Source organism: Apis florea, unplaced genomic scaffold, assembly GCF_048593485.1.
Source record: "Apis florea isolate Af1SG1 unplaced genomic scaffold, ASM4859348v1 contig_3078_pilon, whole genome shotgun sequence".
In the NCBI taxonomy this organism is placed as follows: domain Eukaryota; kingdom Metazoa; phylum Arthropoda; class Insecta; order Hymenoptera; family Apidae; genus Apis; species Apis florea.
The window spans coordinates 544,362-569,044 of record NW_028256702.1 but is presented as its reverse complement, the minus strand read 5'-3'; the positions used below and the strand labels follow the sequence as shown (position 1 = coordinate 569,044).

Sequence of the window (24,683 nt, the reverse complement as noted above, 5' to 3'; positions counted from 1 at the left end):
TTAAATAAAAAAGTTTAAAAAACAATTAAATAAAATTTGAAAACAATAACAAGATATATCAAATAAATATTTATTGAAAGTGTATTTTTAAATTAATTTTCAAATAGAAAAACAATTTAATATTTTACACAAAAAATTCTGTTTTAGATATATGCATTCTTGTCCGTTTCAATAATCTGCAATAAAGATTAGATATTTCTTATAATTTTGTAAATTTTATGATAGAATTCGAATTGATTTATCATTTACAATATTTAAAATAAACATTTTTTGTTTCAAATAAATCTCTTAATATATTGATATGAAATTTATCGATTTCATTATAGAATAACTATTTATTATTTAATTAAAAAATTAGAAATTTATCTCCAAAGAGTTTTAGAATTAATCAATCTCTATCGAATTATTTTCAGATGAATAAAAATGAAATGCATGCAATCTGAATTTGTAGTTATATTTACCATTTCAATAATTGATTCAGAATTATGATTTGATATATTATTATTATTACGATTTTCTCCATCTAAAGTAGGCTTTTTTTTATCTTCAACATCAGTTTTTACAGATTTCGCATCAACATGATTTTCAGCCTTAATTTTTAGTTTACCATCTTGAGTAGGAAAGTTTACAGCAGGTATTGTTATATTTTTGTCTCCTTTTTTTGCATTCATCAATTTAATTAATAATTTTGATAATTCTTCCCTTTTTCTTGTTACTACTATTTCCTCAAACCAATTCTTCAATGTTTTTATCGGCAAAGTATAATCTTTAATGGGATTCTGAAATAAAAATTTATTATATATTATATATTCTATAATTCTTATTTTATTTACCTATTTAAATATTGTATACAATTATCTTGTGAAATATTTATTAGTCTAATAAAAGTTCTGAAATATTTTATTTGAATAATAAATAGTTCAAGAGATAATTGTATATAAACATATAAATATGAATTCAAAAAATAAATTTACCTTAAAGAAGCTCTCCACATATTGTAATACGTATAATCCGCAATCAGTGAAATTTGATTGCTGAGGAACTTTTAACAATGCTCCTTTAATAGTATCTTTTGAAAATACTTTTTCACATCCCATTTTTGCTACATACTCACAACTTAAGTAATCTCTTAATGTAGTTACTATATGTATTCTATTTGTTCCAGCAAGAGAATCAAATATTAATATGCAGGGTCTAAAATGAATGTATTTTGTATTTTATTTGGAAAATAATAATTCTTTTAATTTTTTAATTTTAATTCTTTAGAAATACTTACATTTTTACAGTATCATTTTCTTGTAATACATTTTGTTTCATTTTTGCCGATAAATTTTTATTTTCTATTATTTCTAATTCATCCTATTGTAAATTATTCGTAAGATATGCTCTAATAGCTTATCCGACTTAAATTATATATATAAAAAAAAAAAAATAATTTATGAAACTTAGTTTAAAAAACTCACGTCATCTTTGCTAGTCATTTCCATTTCTTCAGTATCACCTTCAGCTTTATCTCGTTCTGAATCATCATCATCCTGATCTATAGTCACAATGGTCGTTATTGGTTTGAGTGTTGTGCTTCCGATAGTAACAGTTTGAAGTTCTACTTCTTTTAATTTTTTACTTTTTTGTACAATTTTATGAATACTATTTTCATCAGATTGTTTATTTTGTGCAAAAACTTTACCCACTAATCCGGGAAAACAAATAATAGCCAAAAACCAATGAGCACTGTAACATTTTTATACATAAGAATTGTTATTTAATATTTTAATTTAAGGAAAAATAGAAAAAAATGTGCAATAAACAAACTTACTGTTCATTTATAGGAATTATAATAAAATCTTTTTCAAATATGTTGACATTTTTCGTCCACTTTTGAACTCTTGCATGCCTCTTAGCAGCGGGTGTAAGAGACACATTGCTTTCAATTGCTTGAGTGTGTGGACTTGTCAATCGTTTATAAAAATACGAACTAAATACATGAGTTCTCTGTTGATCAAATTCTGATAGAACTTCCAATGTTAAATATTTTAGATAGAAATCTATAATTACATCATTTAAAAATTGATCCTCTCCAAGACATAAATAATCCTCGGTACTAATGGTTATACCACCTTTAGCAGGTGGTGGGGGATATATAATTATTCTGTAAAGAACAATTTAAAATTATATTATCTCTATGGTTTATATGAAAACATTTAAATATATATTAAAAAAATATTTATACGAAAAAAGCTTGTATAATAATTAAGTTTTAGAGAATTTTTTTACAGAATATTTAAAAAATTGTGCGAGAAATATATTGCATATATGTATAGTTACTGTAATGTATAAGAAAGAATTTGACGAATATAATGAATAATTGTTTGTTTTTTTATATATTTTATTACGTTTCCTTACGTTTGTATACTACTATCATTTGAATTAGCTGTTATTTGTGTTTGGATTTTTCTCTTCGATAGATTTTTCATTTGTACATTCTAGAAAAAATTGAATTATATTTAAAATTTTTTTAACTAATTATATTTAAGATTCTTTCAAGTGGTAATTTTTCATATCTATCGAAAATATAAAATATATACATTTTTCGGCGATGATCCTTCAAAAATATCATGTGCTTCTTTCGCATCTACTTCTTCTAATAAGTTTTTTCGCGAGAATAATGTTTTTAATACAATTTTTGATTCTTCTGATAATTTCTCTGTTAATAAAGTTATTCGTTTATGTGTATGATCTATAAAATATTCATATTTTTATTTCACATTATGATATAATATAATATAATATATTATAATTAAATGTGGTTAAAAAATTGATACTTTTTCCAACAGGATCATAGTATGGTCCTTTCGGATCTTGCATTCCTAATAATTCACGAATCATAGCTGCAGTAGTAATAGATGTATAAAAGAAAAGCACTGGCATTGATTTACCAAAATGAATTAGTACTTTTACTATATCTCGAACCTTAATGTCTAATTTTACAAAGGTTTTTTCTGCAATATATGTAAATAATTATATATTATAAACATTTTATGTTATAAACATATAGTAATTAATAAAATAAATACCATCTTTCAATAAAGGTACATTAAATCTTATTCCATTTTGCGAGATTAAGACTCTATCCCGAGGAATATATTTATAAGAGCCTATTCTTACCATTCTACATAACAAAGAAGTATGTGGAGATTGCATAATGTTATCTAAAAGATATTTATCTTTATTATTTTTCTTTCAATATATAATAATTAACCAATATTTATCATTTAAAATTTAATAAATAGAATGTATATATTGTGAAGTAATTATATATATGAAATATATTTAAAAATTACCTGGAATATTTTCTATTTCCGTGCATCCTGCATAATCGAGAATTCTATCGGAAATAGAATTGTTCGTGATTATGGGTTTCTTCTCAAGAATTATATCTATTTCATTACTATAATTATTCGTATCGTTTGAAGATGTATTATTAGGATTTAATCTTTCCTTGCTTTTTTCCTCTTCATCGGATGATATTGTTAAACATTCTAAATAAGAAATGTTAATTTAAAGTATATTTTTACATTCCATTTTATATTTCACAGCATACAAACTTTTAAATCACGGTCATTAAATTAAATTATTCGGTTTTATAGGAAAAATACGATAATAGAAATATTATTTTTTCTAAGATTATTGATTCATGTTTTTCAATATCTTGAATTGAAAAAAAAAAAGAATACAAAGCCAATTTTATTTTTATTATTACATATTTATATAATGCAATATGTAATGCAAATGAAATTAATTTATATATAATAAATATTTTATAAATATGTGATATATCAACATATTCTTCTATCTTCTATATTTAATATTTAAATTGAAGATTAAAATGTATTTTTATAATTATTTTAAAAAATACATTTTAATCTTCAATTTAAATATTAAGATCATAAAGTTTTTTTTTTTACCTGGTTCTTTATGGCTAGGCCTTGATTTTGAAATAATTCTTTTTTTTCTTTTATGTTTATGCATAGACGCATCGTGTTCCAATTTTTCTGATTTTGTTGATGAATTATGCTCATTGTTTGTCTTGTAAAATAATATGGAGAATTAACATGATAATTCAAACTTAAAAATATATTTAATGAATATATTTTAACAATATGTTAACATTAACATTTTTTTTTAAATTTACGTTAAAATAATGTAGCAATTCCACAAAAATTTTATATTTTAATTGTATTATTCATTTCATTTTTAAAAAAAAATTAAAATTTACCTTATTTTGTTGTATAGAATCAATATTTTTATCTGGTGATCTGAAGTGATTAATTTTATTATTATAATATTTGAGATATTTTATATAATTAAAAATATATTGAAAAACTTACCTATTAGAATCATTTGAACTATTATTTATGTTATTTTGAAAACTATCATTTTTATCTATGTCAAGTGATGTAATTGTATCAGATCCAATTTTTACTAAATAGTTTATATCTAAAGTAGGATTAGAAATTAATGAAACACTTGATTTTTCAGAAAGTATGATATTTGCCTAAAAACACAAGTAATTTTTTTATTAATCTTTGATTAAGCATTTTTATAACTATTATAATAATTATATTTTGATAAATATTAAAATACCTGTTTCAATAAATCTTGAACTGTACAATCTTCGTGAGGTATCTCAAATGTAATTAATCTCTGTTCACCATTAACAAATATAACTAACATTTTTGCAATATTTCCTTTTATTTGATGTTGAACCTTATTATTTATCAAATTTTTAAGAAAAACATCATTTTCAGAAAACTTATATTCTGAATCACTTTGTGAAGAAGAACATTGTTGATTTACTGAAATTTTCTCATAAATCGATGAAGATTTCAAAGGTTTAGCATTCATTATATTATGTTTATTTTTAGATGAAGATTTTTCTTTCGAAATTTCTTTTTGAAATTGTAACTGTGACGAGGGTAATATTTGCTTTTCGTGTGTTGGATTTGTAATTGTTTTCTGTCTTGTTTTCAAAGATTCGACATTAACAACACTATGCACATTTTTAGATGAAGATTTTTGTTTTGTAATCTTTTTTTGAAATTGTGACGAAGATGACAATTGTTTTTGTTTTTGCACGGGATTTGTAATTATTTTTCGTTGTGTTTCCAAAGATTTAACGCTATGCACATTTTTAGGTGAAAATTTTTGTTTCGTAATTTTTTTTTGAAATTGTGACGAAGACAAGAACTTCAATTTTTGTTGCACCGGATTTGTAATTGTTTTTCGTCGCCTTTTCAAAAAATCAATATTCATAACACTAAGCACATTTTTAGACAAAGATTTTTGTTTAGTAGCTTGTTTTTGAACTTGTAACTGCGGCGAGGATATCAATTGTTTTTGCTGGACTGAATTTGCAGTTGTTTTCCGCCGTATATTCAAAGATTCGATATTCATAGCACTATACACATTTTTGGATGAAAATTTTTGTTTTATAATTTCTTTTTGAAATTGTGACAATTGTTTCTGTTGTATTGAATTTGTAATTGTTTGCCGTTGCGTATAATTATATAATGAATTTCGTATTTGTTGTAAAATAATATTTGATAGTCGTTGCAACTTATTTCCTTGCAGTCTTTTATCATTTTGTATCTCTTCTATTTTTGTTCGTAACATTGTGAGCTATTCAAGAATTTGTTGGTGAAATAAAAGCTTGAGATGTAGTGTGAGGAATAAGTAGAAGAATATTTGCCTAGCAATTTATATCATATTCTATCCAATAGGATTAATTGTTTTAATTTATACAATTTTCAAAATGAATACGTGTCTGATTAATAGATGTATTAGCGTTTCATCATTTGGATTCCAATATTATTTTTTATATTTATTCTATTTAATTGTATATTTTTGTTTTTACACTATTTATTGATAGTTGATTTTTGTTTTAACAATCTTTCATTTTTATAATTTAAATTTCGAAAATAATGTTGTAATTACTATAAGTCACAATTATCAAGACCATCATACATATCAAATTTGAAATGAAAATCGAATAATATTGATTCACTTAAAGGTGAAAGATGTTTGTATAGAGTTTTTGTAACGAATGTTATGATTGACAAGTTTATTCCATGATAAGACATCGTTCAGTGAATTTCAAGTTATAATCGTGGGCAATTAAAATGTAAAAATTATCCAAGTATTTGAATCAGAAGAGAATTGATATGGAAATTTTATAAACAAGTTTTATAAAGAAATTACTTAATCTTGCATTATTGATAGAAGAAAATTAATGTTTCATTAAGTTATTAAATTGAAATATGTGAAAAGTTATCAGAAAAAAAAAAAAAAGAAGAAATTAAATTTCTGAGAAGTAAACAGAATTGAAGAAATAAAGAAGACACAAGGTACGTTAATTTTGAAATTTTTAAAATACGAATTTAAAATACATTTGTATAATTTTCATGATGGCAGAAATAAAGCATATATTGATAAGATTAATTTGAAAAATAGACGAAATTTCTAAGATGGACATAATTATTTATATGGAAATCATTTTGATGCAAAAATACAAAGCATTCGAAAATTGCATTACCTATTTACAAGTAAGTAAATGATAAATTATCTATAAAATGTAAAATTAAAAAATATTTTCAATAAGCTACTTCTCTTCACTGGAATCGATTCTTTTCGAATCAATCATATTTCTTTGTTCAGGTATTCTAATTTTAAGAAACAATAAAAGTCTTGAATAAATGTTTTAACATCACGAGAAGAGGAAAAGAAACACAAAAATTGTATTTAATTGTAAAAATTCGTAAATTATAAATAAATTATAAAGTATTCTATTATCAAAAAATGATAAGTATAAACACATTAATATTTTAAAATTCTTTTGATCATCAAATTCACATTTTTATTATCATTAAGAAAACTTGGAAATTCCTAAATTTATAGTCTTCCTCTTATAACCTATTAAAAATTCGCATAAAATGTTTAAATATACCCAATTGTTTTCACCTTTCGTTGTATTCTCTCAACCATGAATTTTCCTTTGTTATTCCAGTTTTTCTCCCTCTTATTCCATTGAAAAGTTTCTTTACGACCTTACATCACTGCAATTCTTTTATCTTAATAAATCTCTTAAATAAAAAGATAACAAACGATTCAAGAAAATTTCTACGAATAAACGTTCAAATATTTAATCTACATTGTATTCGATATTCTAAATATCGCATTGTAACCATCTTAGATCGAATCATAGAAATCCTTATTCTGAATATTGAGCGATACTTGTTCTATTTTCACATTGATTTCAGCTTTCGATTATTCGGCCAGCTACTTCAATCGCGCCTCCTTGAAATACGAACTTGTTTGAGAACTTCCTTCATGGAGCACGTGATCCTCTATTGGATAGATACGCCTGATCGACAGCCTCTTTACGAGCTTACAAGCTATCGTTTATTCAATGCTATGTGAAACAGCATAAGGAGAGAACAGTTTAAATCATTGGCAAAGATACACCAGGTCGTTGCTCGAGTTTGTTAGTTTTGTATTCGTTTGTTTAACTTACTCCGTGTGCTCATGTTACCACTTTACAGAGTATAGTAGTTTTATAATGTTTCAGATTGCTTCAAAAGGCCACAAAAAAAAAAATACATAAGAAAAAATCTTTTATAGAATAATAATTATGACACAATGATTTGAGTTGAAATTAACGATATGTATAGTTATATTAGATAGAAATTAAATGATACATGATAATGTTTTATAATTATAATTCCAAGAAAGAAAAAAAGTTATTCTGGATTTAATTCGATACTCTTTAATTATAATTAAATACTTCAAGATTATTAGTTTTAGATTCTTAGAAATTTATTGAAATGTGATCTCACAAAAGTTTACAATTGTTAAGATAAAGTTTATTTAAAGTAGTAACAAGAAATATTTTAAATTTTGATTAATTTTAAATATTAGATATTATAAACGTTCGTATAAATCTTCTACACAATTTTAAATATGTAATTCGTATAAAGAAGTATCAAACGAATTATACGTGTATTATGTGTAAAGATTCATAAAAAATGATTAAAAGTGTTATCGTATGGAGCAATATATAAATAATACAGATAAAAAATAATCACATAATATCTAAAAACAATAAGATAAAAAGTAAGATCAAGTAAATATTCATTGAAAATATGTTTTTAAATTAACTTTCAAGTAGAAAGAAAAACTCGATTTCATAATTTAGACAAAAAATTCTGTCTTAGACGACAAATCCAAATGTATTACTTCGTTCTTGTACATTTCGATAGTCTGTAAAAATAAAAATACATTTTTATATATACCATATTCAAGCTAAATAATTTGAAAATATTGAAAAAAAAAAACAAATTTAATATATTTTACAATTAATGATATTTAAACGATTAGTATAATAATTGATTGTAAAATATATTTAGTCTATCATTTTTATTTCCTACATATTATTGATAAAAAATTAAAAAGAAATTATTTTTTAAAATGAAATTATGAAACTTTACCAAGTCAATATTGGTATCCAATTCTGCTACTTGTTTCTCGTGAATTTTTGTCAATTTTTCCTTCTCACGTCCTTGTTTGATCTGTACAGTTTTTCTTTCTTGCATGAATTTTTTTGTATTTTGTTCCTTTTTCTCACGAAGTCGACGATCCTTGTCTCCCTTAGTCTTTAATGCTTTATCGTTCATTACTTCTTTAGCTGTTTCCACGGATATTTTTGCTTGATTCGCGTTCATGTCTTTCATATCTCTGAAATTATATTATTAAGTTAAGGAAATAATATTATTAAGTTTTTATTAAATTTTAAATAATATCAGTCCAATATCATATAATAATAATAATTACATAAATAAATAACGAATAATAAAATTATGAAAAAAGATTAACTTCACAAGTTAATTAAGCAAAATTTTTTTTTAATTTTAATTTTACTCGAGCATTTGAAATTTCAAGAATTTCATATCTCAATTATATTCCCAAAAAATTTAGAAAATTTAATTTAAAATACGAACGAAAAAGTATTTGCAAATTTTGAATTTATAAAAATTTTATTAAAATTAAATAAAATTATAAAGATAGAGTCTTGCGTACTTGTCGTGTTTCGCTTGTAACTGTTTAACTTGATTAGCCTGTACAATGTCAATTAATCTTTTGAATTCGTCTCGACCAACTTCTGTATGACTTTTCAGCATTTCCCATTCTTCTTTCCGTTGTCGTTCCACCATGGCGGACCATTGCGCGGTTTGTTCACTTATAACTTTTTTCACGTTAGCGTCTTGGAGCAGCGCATTTTTGCTATAAATTCAAAATTCATCATGATCGGATTAGATAATTTTTAGTTAAAGAAATTCAAAGTTTTCGCTCGTTATCATACTCTTTTCCCTTCACCAATTTATCTATGGCACTGCAATGATTTTTCTGCATCGTTTGTCGCTCCTTCAAATGCTTTTTCCTCATTGTGTCCAATTCTTTTTGTTGCTTCTTACCGAATTTATACGTTTTTTCTTTCTTCAACGTTTCTATCGTAATCGGTTCTGGCTTGAATTCCTCTGAAAAATTATATAAATGAAAAATTTTGAAAGAAATAGATTAGAGATTAGATATTAGATTATTATTAGAATCTTGCAAGAATTATTTAAAGAATCAATCAAGCTTTTATTCATATTTCACAATATTTGCTTCACACAATCATCGTACAAAAATATTCTACTTTCGTAATAAAGATATTTTTAAATTTTCTGTGATAAATCCAAAACTATGAACAAATAATTTAATTAATAGTGACAATTATAAAAAATTTACAAGTTTTGAGACAATCTCGTTTCAATTTTTATGAACACAATTTATTAAAAGAAAAAAATATATGTATATACCCTTTTTAGCCTTCTCCTCTTCCTTCTTCTTCGCCTCTGCCTTCGCGTCGGTTTGCTCGATTCCTAATCCCTTCATAGTCTCGGCTTGTTTCTCTGCTCCCTTACTAAATGCACCCGGATCAGACAGAGCAGCCATGAAATCTGCAAGTCGAGAAAGCGTGCTCGAATCACAGTCATCGTGATATATTTCTATTTTTGTTCTTGCTCAAGGTATTACCTTCGAATCCATCGGGTACGTAAATCTTTAGCTCAATGTTGCAGAATAACATCGGCAGTGCCATGGGGAAATTCGCCTCGGTCTTCAACGAAATATGTCTATATCCGGCTTGAAGGCCATCCAGCGGCAAAATACGTTGACCCAACAGTTTCCCGCTCTCTTCGTATACACCTATACGAACAATAAATGTCAAGTAGAATGAAGAAATCAAAATTATACGATTATTTTCTGATAATGAAGAAACAAGTTGTTTCTTTAATCATTATTAAATTTAAGAGATAGTACACGATCTTTTGTTAGAATAAACGATCAATTTTTTTTTATGTATTGCAACAGCATTAATCCTAGAACAATAAAATTCTGAAAAAAGAATTCATTCAGAAGAAAGAGGTAATAGAGAGGTAATATTTAATGAATGTTAATATTAAGAAATGATACGAATGTAAAGTTTCATTTCAAAATTTTGCAAAAAAAATTTATTCAATATGGAAAAGTGTTGTTTGGATTAAAAATTGTTAAATTTAAAATATGACTAGATTAAATTTATAAATTTAAATAATATTTTATAATGATTAAGAATAAGTCTTTTATACTGTGGACTACATTTTATTGTATTTTAAGGAAAAGTATCTAGATATTTTACTTTATATTGCAATTTATTGGTTATAAATATTCCATAGCGTAAATCTTGTTAAAATTGTTACGTATTGAATATTGAAATTACCAAATCTGAGCACAGCCAGGTCGGGAAGTACAACTTTTCGGAATAGAAATGGTTCTTCGTTGTAAACTGGATTCAAACCATTTCCAGGCACCATTCGAGTTCTAAATTCTTTCTTTATCGTGTCTGCTGGCAAACCGTACATATCCACTTCAACGTAAGTGCCGACTTTTTTGTCAGACAAGAATTGTCCTGCTATAACCTATGATAAATAGAATATAGCGTATTAATACAATAGGTATTTACCATTCTTTTAATTATAAAATTTTTCCTTATATTTGTATAATATTATAAAAATAGAACTAATAAAAATATTGTTTGTAATATCAATTTATAATGAAATTAAATTTTCATTTGAAATTACCTGAACGGAACATTGGGCTGTGATAACTCCGTCTACGTCTTCTGAAAATGGATCGAAGCTTCTGTCCGGTCTCCTCATGAAGTCAGGCTTCAGTAAATATCCAGTTGTTGCATTATATTCGAATTTTCCTTGATTTAATTGCATAGGCAAGTCGGGTGTTTGAAAATTTAATGCTACCATCTGACAGCCTGCATTCCAGAATACCTAACAGATATATAAACGTTAGTATAATCTTTATTAACTTTATTAGATTCTTTGAAAAATTTATATTCGACGAAAGAATTAAAAGAAAAATAAAAAGTGATAGGAATTTATAGTATAATAATTATTCTTTACATTTTCAACTTTTCTTTTATTTCTTTTCGAGTTATGGTATTTATTTTGTATTTTATTATATTTTTCATATATATATTTATTGTGTATTTTAAGTTTATTTTAATATTATTTAATAATAATATCTCATATTTCAATAAGATAATATATCGAACTGTTTGCAATCTCCAATACTTGATAATTTTATTTTTTTTGTATAGTCTAATGCAAAATAAACTAAATACATTAAAATTATTTAAGTAAAAAATCACTTCTGTTTATTAATTTAATTAAAAATTTAAACTATTGTTCGAGTATATCATTTATTTTAATTCTTGCAAAATTATTTTTTTATAATAAGAATATTCGAAAAATTTGCAAATATTTTAAAATCACTTGTAATTTGTAAACATTTTTTCATAAAAAGCTACCAAATAAGTGGCAACAATCGAACGAAATAAATAATCATGTGATAAAAATATATCATTTGATAAAATATTTAATAATATTATAAAAATTTTGACTTAAATTTTTTTTTAAATTTTGTTACAAACATTTCAAATAACACGATATAAATAATGACTCACTTGTGGCATGTAGTTTGACGAATCAGCCCTAGTACCTTTTGGATAGATTCGACTCATTTGACGTTTATTATAATTAACAAATTCTATGGCATTTGTTTTCAGGTAGTTGAGTGCTGCGGTCTCCGAAAACGAGGACATGTTATGATGGATATTCTTTTCTGCAACAATAATGGGCGTTTTTTCCTTCATCATAGGTACGTTCAATTATTGAAATTATTATTTTATATATTAAGTATTACAATCGAAATTACATAAAATAATTATTAAAGATATTTTTAGTTCGTGATATTAAGAAGAAAAATATTTTTCATTAATTCGACTTCAAAAAATTTAATTTTTAGTTTTGTCAAATAATTTTTTATATTATTTAAAACCTTGTTTCAAATAAATCATTCAATTCTATTATTAACTAAGTAAACATCAACGTCTTGCTTTTAGAATATTTTCAGGAAATTTATTTTTAAGCAACTTTGAAATCTTGCTATTTTTAAAAAATTTTTCTTGTTCTTTTTTTTATTTTATTTTTTTTAATCTTTTCATTTAACAAGATCAATAACTATATATTTATATGTAAAATAAAAGAGAGAGATAATCAAATGAAATAATTTTTATTAATTAATTTTAATTTTCATTAAATTTTTTCTATTAAATTCTTTTCGTTAAATTTCCTTATTGTGTTCTTTACTTTATTATTATTTATTTGAAATTTCAGAATAATATATGACGGAATTGATTTTACTTCAAATTTTGTCGTATTTTCGTATAAAATAATAAATTGTAATAAATTTGATGAATTTAACAATCATAATGCGTTCAATTGCTCCTTGAATATTTGTAAAATCTCTGTGAAGAACACTTCTGTTAACATTGTTTTTTGGATAAAAATAATTATTTATTATATTTTTTATTCGTCTATTTTATTTTATCAATCGAAGAATTTGAAACAATCAACTATATTGCTTATAAAAATTAATAAAATTTTTTATTTTTATTATATTATTCTTATCATATAATATTTATGATTATAAAAAATAGATATTAATAATATCTATATTTCTAACAACATTCTATATTAATATTTTGCAAAAGAAAAAATTTAAAAAGAAATGATTATATCTAATAATGATATAGATTCAAATTTTTATTCGTGTATAAGAAATGAAGAAACTTATAGTAATAACTAAATAATAACTTCTAACAAATTATTAAGTGTTTTTAACATTAGTGTAAAGTGTAAATTTTAACATTATTTGTGAAGTTGTTTCTTTTTATCATATTAAATATAATAATAATAATATTATTATTATTACAGTATTATTATAAAAATATCAGAATATAGAATCAATTATATAGAAATAAGAATAGATCATTTGTACCTTAAGAATATTAATGAAAAAGAACATAATGAATACGATAATAGAAAATACAATTACAGACAAAAGTTTAAGGCTACTTTCTAAATATATTCATTTAATTAATAGTAATGTAAAAATAATTTTATTTTTATATAATTTTTTATTTATTTTAATATTGTAAAAATAAATTGTGAAAGCGTACACTAATAATCAAATCTCAGAAAATCATGTGTAAATAATAATATTTTTTCTTCAATATATCATACGATACAATTATATTTAATTCATTTATAATATAAAAAAAAATCATATTTGAAATAATATGTTTTGAAAATCATAAAAAGTCGATTATAAATAAAATATAAAAATATATGTGACAATAAAATAGAAAATAAATAGAACGATATGCGTATGGTTATAATTATAGATTATTTAATATTTGTTATATAATATAACAGTATATAAAAAAGGATGTATGTACGTGTATATAGTTGTCTTAAATTTTTGTTCGCTGTTATACATCATACTTTATCAAAAGATTGAAATATAATGCTTCTACGGAAAAAAAGAAAATATACTTTACATACTTTCTGCAGTTTCAAAGCTTTGAAATTTCACTGGCTGTGCATAATTAATCATAGAAGAAAGCCAAGGATGACAGGCCATCGTGCTACCAGTATATTGAACTGGAGGCGCTTCTCCTTCAGCACCTCCTTCACCTGGTGGTGCACCTTCGGCTGGCGCAGCTTCTTGCTGCAACGTTTGAAAGATATTTTCAAATAGAATGCATAAAAAAGTATAAAAAAAAACTATATAGATAGAAAAAATTAATTAAAAATGAAACTAATATATATATATATATATGTATTTCGAATTCACGAACTTGAAAATTTTTTACTTTTTTCGTGAAAAATAATTTGTAATTTACGAGAATTTTATGACGGTATGAATTTAATTTTATTTAAATAATAATGATTGTAGTAACATAATAGCACGAGGAAAATAAAATTTACATTATTTTCGTTATTCTTTCTTGCAAAATTTTTAAAACAAGTTTTTTAAACAAGAAATGAGTTTACTTCAAAACAGATTTCTATAAGTTTTAAGCAACTAGTCAGTCGAGTTTCTAAAACAAGTAAAATAAGATCCTTTGCTATGCAATCTAGTTCTATTAAGAAAGTTATACATCTAGTTAAAAACATTCTTAGATTAAAGCAGTTTACAAGGAATTCACTGTGAATCTGTTTACAAAATTAATAAGAGTTGTTCTTCCTTAACTATCATGTATAGGGAAGTTGTTTTGAAAGAAATATGAAATTGTAAAATCCTTTTAATAAAGTAAAAGACGAGATATAAGATCATAAATTGTAACATAGTAATTTAAACAAAGATTTGCATTTTTTTTATATAGTAAAAATAATTTTCGAAAACATTTCATTTTATATTTAAAAATTATAGAATAAAATATATTAGTATCAAAATGTATATTTTTTTAATAAATTAAAAAATTTAATTCGATTCTTATGTCGATATATTTAACAAATATTATTTGTCATTATTTGTCACTGAGTTTTTTTTTTTTCTATATAATTATTTCAATAATATAAATATCATTAATTTTTTTTTAATTCAATGTATTACTTAATAATATATTCGATATTAGTAACATAATAATATAACAATATTCCTTCCTTCAAACTTTATATCTTTTTTATAAGTTTTCAACAAAGCAATTTTTTCAAAAGCTATTTTTTATCAAAGCTTGACCAGAAAATTAATTACACTGAAAAATAAAAGTAAACCGCAGCTCGTTATATTCTTCCACTTGTACATGAAAACTATTTAAAAGAAAAATTATTCGTGGCAATAGAAATTAAAAGAAGTCGAAAGAATTTCCTATTCATCGTAATAAGCATATTAGTAAATCAAAAAAAAAAAAAAAAAAATCATTCTTTCAATTCAATTTACGTCGATTTAAAATTTTAGAATTAGTCTTATTTTATATTAATTAAAATCTCAAAAACTAAGAATTATTAATTATGAATATTTATACAGCATTGAATATTTATACATACATGGGGGTATATAAAATCCCAATTATTATACACAAATAGATATATTTATATTATTTTTTTTATATATTTTATATTACATATATTTTTTTTATTTTTGTTAACAAATATTTATATTAACTATGGTTTTTTCCATCTCATTAGAAATATAATCCAATAATCTGATATATTTAATAATTTGACATCATCGAAACCTTTGGTATAATATTGGATTATCAAAATTTCATTGTATTAATATTACAATATTATAAATATTAATAATCATCATATTATATTTATTTATAATATATTCATGTTCTAAAAAAAAAAAAAAATAAGAAAGATTTCTATAAAAATCATTTATAAGAATACTATTAATTATTGCTCATACTATTATGTATTTAATTAAACTATTCACATTTTAGAAAAAGATGAGGAAGATTTCTACATTTATAGTTTACATTTACATAGAAAATCTATTTATCGATAATTTTCATATTTCATATTATCAATCGTATTATAATTAAACTACTCATGCATCGAATTCTAGAAAGGTTTCTAGAAAAATGTATATCAAGCTCTAAATAATAAATATTATCATAGGATAAACCTTTGGAGGTTCAGCAGGAGGTGCAGCAGGTGCGCTGGCATCCTCGACAACTTCGTCCTTCGCCTCGAATTGCCCAGAGCGGAATAACTCGAGCTCGACCTTCTCCACCTCCGGCTTCAATCTTTTATTCTTGATTAATATCTTTCGCTTGAGCGCGCTCGGCGGTGGTAGTGGATGCCCGGGTTCAAGCTGCGCCATTTTATTTACGATTTACAAAATGAACGTATTTCTCGCGGGACATTCATCCACGCGATAAGCACACTCCTCATTTTTTCATTTGATCCGTTCACGTTGGATCCGGTGAACTCGTATTTTTTAACGGTCCTGTTAAAAATTTACAAAAATTCCCCCTAGCATCACCCCCTTTGCATCGGGGGCAAAACACGAGTTGCACGGAATACGGGCAAAATGAAATATTTCCGTGAATTGTTACTTTTAACGTCGATACAGTTTTAAGTAAATATCTTCTTATTTGATTTTGTCTTTTCGATAATATAATTGATTGATTATCTTTCGATTATTTTAAGTAATAGTAATAAATAATAGTAATTAATAACTTTTTATTCATCATTCTTATTGTTCTTTAAAATAGACTTGAGTGTTATTTAAATAAAATATTCGAAGAAAATGATTAAAAAAATTGATTGAAAAATAATATTTTGTTTATTTAAGCAATTATCAATTTGAAAGAAATATGAATAATTTAATTTGTTTAATTTAATTGTTGCTTTTGTTTATTGTGTTATTATGATTCGATTTTTTTTTAAATTATAACAAAATTCACTTTCACACACGTGATATCAATCATACTAAATTTTTTGTTTATCAAGATTCAATGAAAGAGAAAGTAGCACATACCGGATAATCTGGCAGAGCTTCCTTGAGCAACAGATCACCAAATATTTCGTCGCAGTATTTGGCCAATTTGTATTGCTGTTTCAAGCAGCAATGATTTTCGAAACTTAGAATTATAGGATATTCCGAGGTGACGAATGCTGTGTCTCTTATAGCGTATATCACATCTTTAAACAGGATATCAGTACACATGGCTTTGCCGTGAGTTATGATCGGTTCTTCGTCTTCCCCTTTTCCATCCCAGCAATCGAGCTCCACACATCTGATGGATCATTTTATTAACTTTCTTCAAATTATTTTTTTAATAAATTTATTAATCGATACAATAGTATATTAAGATTTCTCATAATCTCAATACTTATTTTCATTTTATTATATTGTTGCTATAATAACTATAATATAATATTTGCATACTTTCGTTTAGACATTTAAATATAGAGAGTTTTAATAAATTTGTGAGATATTTTCGACAATTCTAGATTCTAAAAATATCAATCAAAGTTCATTTATTATTATGGATATTATTTATTTTACAATTTGTTATTTTATTATAATTATAAATTAATTGCTAAAATTAATTTATGAATTAAGTTATTAGTTAATTTTACGTTGGATGTAGAGGCAGAGATATATAGTGTAACTAAAATCATCTTGCTTTATCTAATGCAAACTTAAATTGCTTGTAAATTAATAAATAATCTTCAACAGAATATATTAATTTTCGTATTTATTTTGATTTTTAGAATCATTTCTCTGAAGGATGATTCACAGAATATATAATATCCTGTGTATGATGCAAGCATACGATGAAAGTCACGCTACGTCATTCGACAGAATGCATTTATGTATGCAAAATAATTTAATTTTTAAATAAAAATATTGATATATATAAAATATGTAATTATACAATTTTTACAATTATACAATTATATATTTTTTATATTAAATTATTATTAACGATCAATTTATAATAAAATCAAGTAAGTGCAAAGTTCTTTGTAAATATGAAATAAAATAAAAAATATATAATAATTTAGTTCAATTTTAATTTATTAATGAAATAATATAATTGTGCAAATTTATAATTCTAATTGAAGAATTAATAAAAAAATTATATATGAAAATTTAAATCGGACTAAATTATTAATAAATAATAATCATATATACATACCTGCAGCCTGCTAATAATACTTGTCTATACATCTCAACAGTACTCTTACCACCTATTTGTCTGCCACTTAGGTAAGTATTATGACTGGAATTAATATAGTAATGAGCAAGGGGTTGATCCATGTCCATCCATTCCTCCAATTTGTCCAAAAACACGGGTGCATTTTCGTCCGACATTAAGTAACGAATAAACCCTTCTTTGGTTAAGGATTCTATATATAAAATATATTTTTACACATAGATTATTTTTTTTTTTTTTACTTTTAATATAATAAATAAATATTAATGAAAAAAAATAAGAATAATTAAAAGGATTAGAAGAAGTATAATACAAATGACAGTATTTTCAAATTTAAAAAACTCAGAAAGTTAAAGATTGAATTTAATCTATGAAAAATTAATCTGTCATAAAAGAAAACATGAAAAAACCTTTGTTGTCTTTAATTATTAGAAGATATTGGATATACAAATATCTAAATATATTTAAATAATATTTATCGTTTAACGTATTTTTAAAAAGAAACTTATACTATTCTTTTATAGAGATATTAAAAAAATTGTAATAAATAATATAACATCTTCTTTTTAAGTAATATGAATATATATATATATATTTCGTTTTTCTTTAGAATCGATCCACCAAAAAAATTTGACGAATATATTAACACGATATATTTGATAAAATGAAAAAAAAAAGTATATAATAACAATTCCATAATTTTTAAATATAATTTATCTCTGTTTAAAAATAAACTCACTGTTAGATTTTGCTTTTTCATCTTCTTCATAATCATTGATTATTTCAGTGCATCGTTTCTCATCATAAAGAGGATATAAAATTTCATTCAGCCTAGGATCTCTCTGTTTCTCATTCATAAATTGCACTAATTGTCCCAGACTGATCGTATCCGATTTTCCTTTCGTTCTGAAAGATAGCATTTGTAGCCATTATAATCATTATTCTGAAAGATTTATGACGCAATTCATAACGATGCAATTATTACTTACATCGATTGGAATAATTCTTCGATATCGTTTCGAGGACAAATTTTGAAGTATAAATTTTTAAATTTCTCGAACGTAAAATCGTTGGGCTCAATTTTATCGCTCTAAAAATAACAATATTTATGTGATTATTTTTCTTAATCTTTTCTTTCTGCATTTAATATTTCATTGCTACTTTTTTATAATTAGTTTTCTAATAGTTTTCTAACTTTCATCATGGATTAGCCTCTTTATATTCCATATAAATACATAACTAAAGCTATTTGAATAATTCATATTTTTAAAAATAAATTAAATTTTATTCAATTAATTATATATTATATTTTATTAAAAAAGGATAAAATATTATTAAAAATTAGGTTAGTAAGCACAAAATATTATTAATACAAGATTAATTAATACTATATCATTAATAAAAAAATTAAATTGAATAAATAAGGAAGTATAGATAATGCTAATAGATAAAGCATTACATGATTAATTAATGAAAATAATTTAAAATTTAAAAAATTCGTTAATTTACATTTAGAAAATTATTTTACTACTTAATATTTAATTAGAAATTCAAAAATTATGATCTAATTAACTTAATATAGTTTTTATTGTTAATTCTCAACGAGTATTAGTTGATTTAAAATTGTAAAAATTATAAAAATTTTAATTTTTAGGAAACGATACTGAACAAGATAAATACTTTTATATCTTTGTACAAATTTTTATAAATTTTTAGAAATTATAAAATCAAGTATAAAAGAAACTTTAAAAGTAATTAGTATTGTTTAAAATATGTAGCTTTGTAAGAATCAGATTGAATTGAAACTTACTTTTCCACTAGGTAAGCCCATGTCTGCTAATCCTTGATAAACAAGTTTTTCTGTTTTTCCAGAGGCAAACGTTTTCGATATAACTTTCACTGGCACTTTTCCTTTAGGATCCACTTGAAAACTTAATCTCATCCAACTGAATAATAAATATAAAAATTACAGTTTAAAGTTCATTAATATTACAATTCACATTATTTCCATGACTTGCAAAATTTTATTAAATCAGTTTTTACATTTCAATTTAAAATAGCATTTGAAAAATTAATATAATTAAATATTAGATATTTTCGTATAATTTAATATGTACTTATATTTAAATTTAAATTTAATTTTATTTGTAATTAATTATAATGATTAATTGTATTCAATATTGAATTTTACTTATTTATTACGAATTAAAAATATCTATAAAATATTATATACATAATATATAAAAGTATTTATAAAAATAATCTGATAAAAAAAATACAAAGAAATGACTTGTTTGACTAAAAAATCTATTAAGTGATGAATATATATCTTTTTATTAAATAATTAAATAATTAAATATGAAATTATAAAAAATTTAAAAAAAATAAAATTTAACGTAAGTTACATACTGTTTCATCAGTTGTATCGTTGGACAAACATTTGAAGCTTTCGTGTTGTGCGTGATTAAACGTAAACCTGCTTGCCAGTCCTAAATCAGAGATGAATGTTAATTAGAAAAAATATTATCCAAATATTCAATGATAAATTTTTTTTTTTGTTATTTCAATTACCTTAGCCGTTTGTGCATCCGAACATACAACATGTTGATAATGAATGTTAGTGTAATCAATACCCGAGCATATAGTTAAACTTTTCTGATCTATTTCCTCCATCGTCCCATGTTTACCTATTTTATTACACAATTTTGGATCCTAAAAAATTTTAAATCATTAAAATATTAAACTCTAAAACATTTTTTGCGAACGAATCTCTCGACTTTAATTCTCAATAGTATAATCTATGTGAAAATTATTATATTATAAATTTAAAAATTTGAATATTAGGAATAAAAAGAAATATATATTGTTTTATGAAAATTCTATTATTAATAATTGCTAGAACTTAATTTTTTATTATTATTTAACTATAACTTATGATGCCTGTGACAATTCTTCCGCAAAGGGTTAACATTTAAACTAAATGAAAAATGAATCGAATATTAAATGCATAATTGTTGCAAACAAACAATCAAAGTATTATTTACCTTAGGCGTGCCGCCATAACGGATATCGCTCACTTGAGCTAATTCTATTACATCGCCATCCTGCATAAAAATGTTTCTAATTAAATATTATTTAAATGAAACTTTAAATGAAATAAATATATTATTTAAATTTTCTTTTATCACTGTGACTTTTTATACATTTTTTTTGCCGTATTCATTTCGTCAAACAAATTCATAATCTTATAATTTCTTTTGATTGAACATATACTACAGCATTTTTTTTTTTTTTTTCAGGATATACCTTGCCGTCGCTCTTCCAATAGATGAAGAATCCATATTCATCAACTTTGAACAAACAATTGGGTTCGTATTCGGTCGTTTCCTTGTCTTCAAACCATCGATCGAACGTTGAACCATTTCTCAACAATTCTGGCACTTCGATTCGCCAATTAAACTCGAATTTCTTTGTCATGTTGCCGACTTTATGACCGGCGAGATGGTCCGATTTTTCTGGATACTTTGATGTGAACTTCGAATGGTATAAGACTCGAATGACTCGATTCTGCTGTGAAACAGTGCTCGAAGACTCATAATGGGATTAGAAAAATCCAATTTAACGTATGAGGATTAGCTCGAGATCGGGGAGAAATTGTCGGGTAACAGATTTTTGACTTACATAAGATGCATTAGTTTTTATTTAAAATATATATTATAATATTAATAAATAATTATTTTCTATTTCAGGGAAAAAAAGAAAAAAAAGGAAGTATCTTTTCATCGAATTATTAGCTTCGTGTTGATTATAAAATTATAAAAAATTTTATATAATTTTAAATATGAAGTTAGATAAAATTTATATATTTTTTATATATATGAAAATTGTTTTCTAATATATTTTGAAAATAAAATATTTTAGAAACAGCTTTGAGAAGAATCAAAGTTTAAATTTTTACAGGTATATGGTGTTAATAAGAAATATGTTTAAATAATAATAATTGTTACGTGACGAAATTAATTAAAAAACAAAGAAACTTAACAAATTTAAAACTCGAATTTATTCAATCTTGTGAAGATTAAATCGTTTTTGAATATGTTTACATCATATTTCTTGGAGATAAATTATGATGTCAAATTTTAAGGGAGAAGAAGATAGAAAGCTGAATAATTACGTGTTTTAATGTAATTTTGGTATTTTTTTCTATCTCTGTATTTCGTTTTTTTTTTGTAATACCAAAAGGTATTATCTTTATTAATTTAATTTTTTTTCATTAGTGCAATTATTGTAAAATCTAATTCATTTCTCTTTTTCTATTCTATTTATTTACAGTTTTCTAAAGAAGTTTTATAGTAAAAGGATTTTTAAATAATTAAAAGATGTCAGAAAGTACGTATACTATTAAATATTATTTATAATAAAAAAACACAAATAAATATATTATAGAATCAAATTATATAAAATTTCAAAAATTTAGCTAATTATAAAATTTTTCTAATTTGCACAATTATTTTATATTGTAAGATACTATTTAAATATTAATTTAAATTTTATGTTTGCTTTATATTTCTCTGTTAAAATTTCAGAAATATAATACATAATAATGAAAATAAGGAAAATCTAAGTTATAGATACATATTTAATATAACTTATATATGTGCTTGATAACAAATTTTGTATTACAGAATATAAGATTTCATGTTAAAATAAGAATGTAAGTATTTCAAGTGATCTTTAAAGAAACGTGTTTTGTTTTCATATTCCTTAATCGTGCTTACTATTATAAACACATTCAAATTATATTTAATATTAATATAAACTATAGTTTAATATACAAATTAAAAAATATATAACTCAATAACATTCTTTTTATTATTTTCACTTATAAATTATATTTTTTCAAATATCGTATCTCTATAGTAAAATAATAAGACATAATAGTAGAAGAATATATTTTAAATATATTTAAAAATAAGACAGGGAAGAAGTAATATGAGAATAAAATAATTTATTAAAATTCTGAATTAATTACAAATCTAAAATGCTCGATGCCATTTTCTAATTGACAATTTAATTTTTTACACTAACTTATTGTCTTTTATATTCGGCATACGACGTATATCACACTTGATATTTATTCTTATCACGTGTACAGTCACGTTGTTAACAAGCTTATGCAGCTACTTCTTGTTGCTTTTGCGTAACAATCGTTTTTATTTGTGCTACTTATCCAATAAAATGTAAAAGTACGGGAAATTAGCATTTGTACTCATTATTATATGACATATTCATCTAAATTTATATCGATCTTTAATCGCAATGTATCATTCTATTTCCATTCAATGAGTTTGCATTTTGATATCGTATCAATGTATGCATCTGTAATCAATTACAGAAGTATTCGTATCCTATACGTATCTTATAAAATTATCTTATCTTTAACTATTTAATTATTTTATTATCTTTTTATTAAAAAAAAGTTATTTTTTTTTTATTCTTAATGAAACTTTGTATTTAGAGGATAACGAATTATACATATATTATTACAACTTTTTTTTTAGTGGAATATTATTTTAACAATTAATTAATGCTCAATATTTCATTTTTTATTTTTTCAAATATAATTTTATAATGATATGAAATAAATTTTAAATCATAAAATAAATATTTTCAAGATTAAAAACCTTTGGTTGAAACTTTTGGTGATCTCATTAAAGAAATTTTTTCGATAAAAAAATTATTCCATATATAATTTATCATGATTTGAATACGTACACAATTTCAATAAAATCAAAATTCTCTTTGAATACGAAAATAATATAGGATACGAATATTTTTAACTGATTACATATTGTACATATTATGAACGATGTCTAGTCGAATGATGTCATTTTTCATACGTAACAAGTATAACAATGTATTGTTTCTATTTATTTTCAAACATATGCAAACTAATTATGAAGTACAATGAAATATCAAATGTTTTTATGTTTATAAAACAAGAAAGAATCATTGACTCGTTTCTATTTCGATAATGTAACTAATTTTTTTCTTATGAATGATTTCTATATTCTAACTTAACATTATATTATTTAATTTCTCTGTTCCTTAGATTTACTGTTAATTTAATCGAACTAACAAAACATTTTTTATTTTTTACAACGTCATGTAACAATTTAAAATGATTCTAAATATTACAAAGTACAGATTATTTTTTAAGTAAATAAAAGAACCAACAATAAGTAATATTATTAATTAATTGATAATCATATTTAACTTTTATTTTCTATTAACGTAATAACGTAAAATATTTATTGTTTCGTATATCTATTTTGACTTAACAATACTCGAATATATCAACTTCGATTAATTAAGTCGAATTTTGAAAAAAATTGTATACTATTTTGCATATATAAAATGTGTAAAAAAAAAAAATACAAAGTATAAGGAATAGTTGTAAAATATAAAAAATATAGGTTAAAATAAAAATTTAACCTTTTTTTTTTCT

At 23.2% G+C, this 24,683-nt stretch overlaps 2 protein-coding genes across 2 annotated transcripts; both read right to left on the bottom strand.

Moving 5' to 3' along the window:
- Positions 1-143: 143 nt before the first annotated feature.
- LOC105736495 (uncharacterized) lies at positions 144-5,673 on the bottom strand. Its single transcript, XM_086908516.1, has 15 exons — positions 4,645-5,673; positions 4,389-4,555; positions 4,277-4,316; positions 3,966-4,086; positions 3,342-3,539; positions 3,075-3,209; positions 2,823-2,999; positions 2,586-2,737; positions 2,404-2,483; positions 1,817-2,149; positions 1,464-1,731; positions 1,277-1,359; positions 975-1,194; positions 462-779; positions 144-176 (listed from the first exon to the last, which is right to left on the bottom strand). Exons 1-15 carry the CDS (start codon positions 5,671-5,673, stop codon positions 144-146), a joined length of 3,354 nt encoding a protein of 1,117 aa, XP_086764642.1.
- Positions 5,674-7,850: 2,177 nt separating this feature from the next.
- LOC100866822 (1-phosphatidylinositol 4,5-bisphosphate phosphodiesterase) lies at positions 7,851-21,728 on the bottom strand. Its single transcript, XM_003697085.4, has 20 exons — positions 21,482-21,728; positions 21,220-21,279; positions 20,747-20,887; positions 20,585-20,664; positions 19,986-20,121; positions 19,165-19,265; positions 18,915-19,081; positions 18,158-18,368; positions 16,990-17,248; positions 16,132-16,320; positions 14,058-14,223; positions 12,116-12,273; positions 11,217-11,420; positions 10,856-11,054; positions 10,132-10,302; positions 9,915-10,055; positions 9,416-9,590; positions 9,133-9,336; positions 8,544-8,790; positions 7,851-8,316 (listed from the first exon to the last, which is right to left on the bottom strand). Exons 1-20 carry the CDS (start codon positions 21,650-21,652, stop codon positions 8,248-8,250), a joined length of 3,249 nt encoding a protein of 1,082 aa, XP_003697133.1. The 5' UTR covers positions 21,653-21,728; the 3' UTR covers positions 7,851-8,247.
- Between the last annotated feature and the right edge of the window lie 2,955 nt (positions 21,729-24,683).

Bases quoted from the DNA above. Each gene is read 5' to 3' on its own strand.
- LOC105736495 (XM_086908516.1), bottom strand. From the start codon at position 5,673: ATGTTACGAACAAAAATAGAAGAGATACAAAATGATAAAAGACTGCAA. The intron at 4,317-4,388 runs GTAAGTTTTTCA...TAATCACTTCAG, and splicing joins AGTTCAAATGATTCTAATAG to ATCACCAGATAAAAATATTG. The intron at 1,732-1,816 runs GTAAGTTTGTTT...AAAATGTTACAG, and splicing joins ATAATTCCTATAAATGAACA to TGCTCATTGGTTTTTGGCTA.
- LOC100866822 (XM_003697085.4), bottom strand. From the start codon at position 21,652: ATGACAAAGAAATTCGAGTTTAATTGGCGAATCGAAGTGCCAGAATTG. The intron at 20,122-20,584 runs GTATGTAACTTA...TTTATTATTCAG, and splicing joins ACGATACAACTGATGAAACA to TTGGATGAGATTAAGTTTTC. The intron at 8,791-9,132 runs GTACGCAAGACT...ATATAATTTCAG, and splicing joins TTACAAGCGAAACACGACAA to AGATATGAAAGACATGAACG.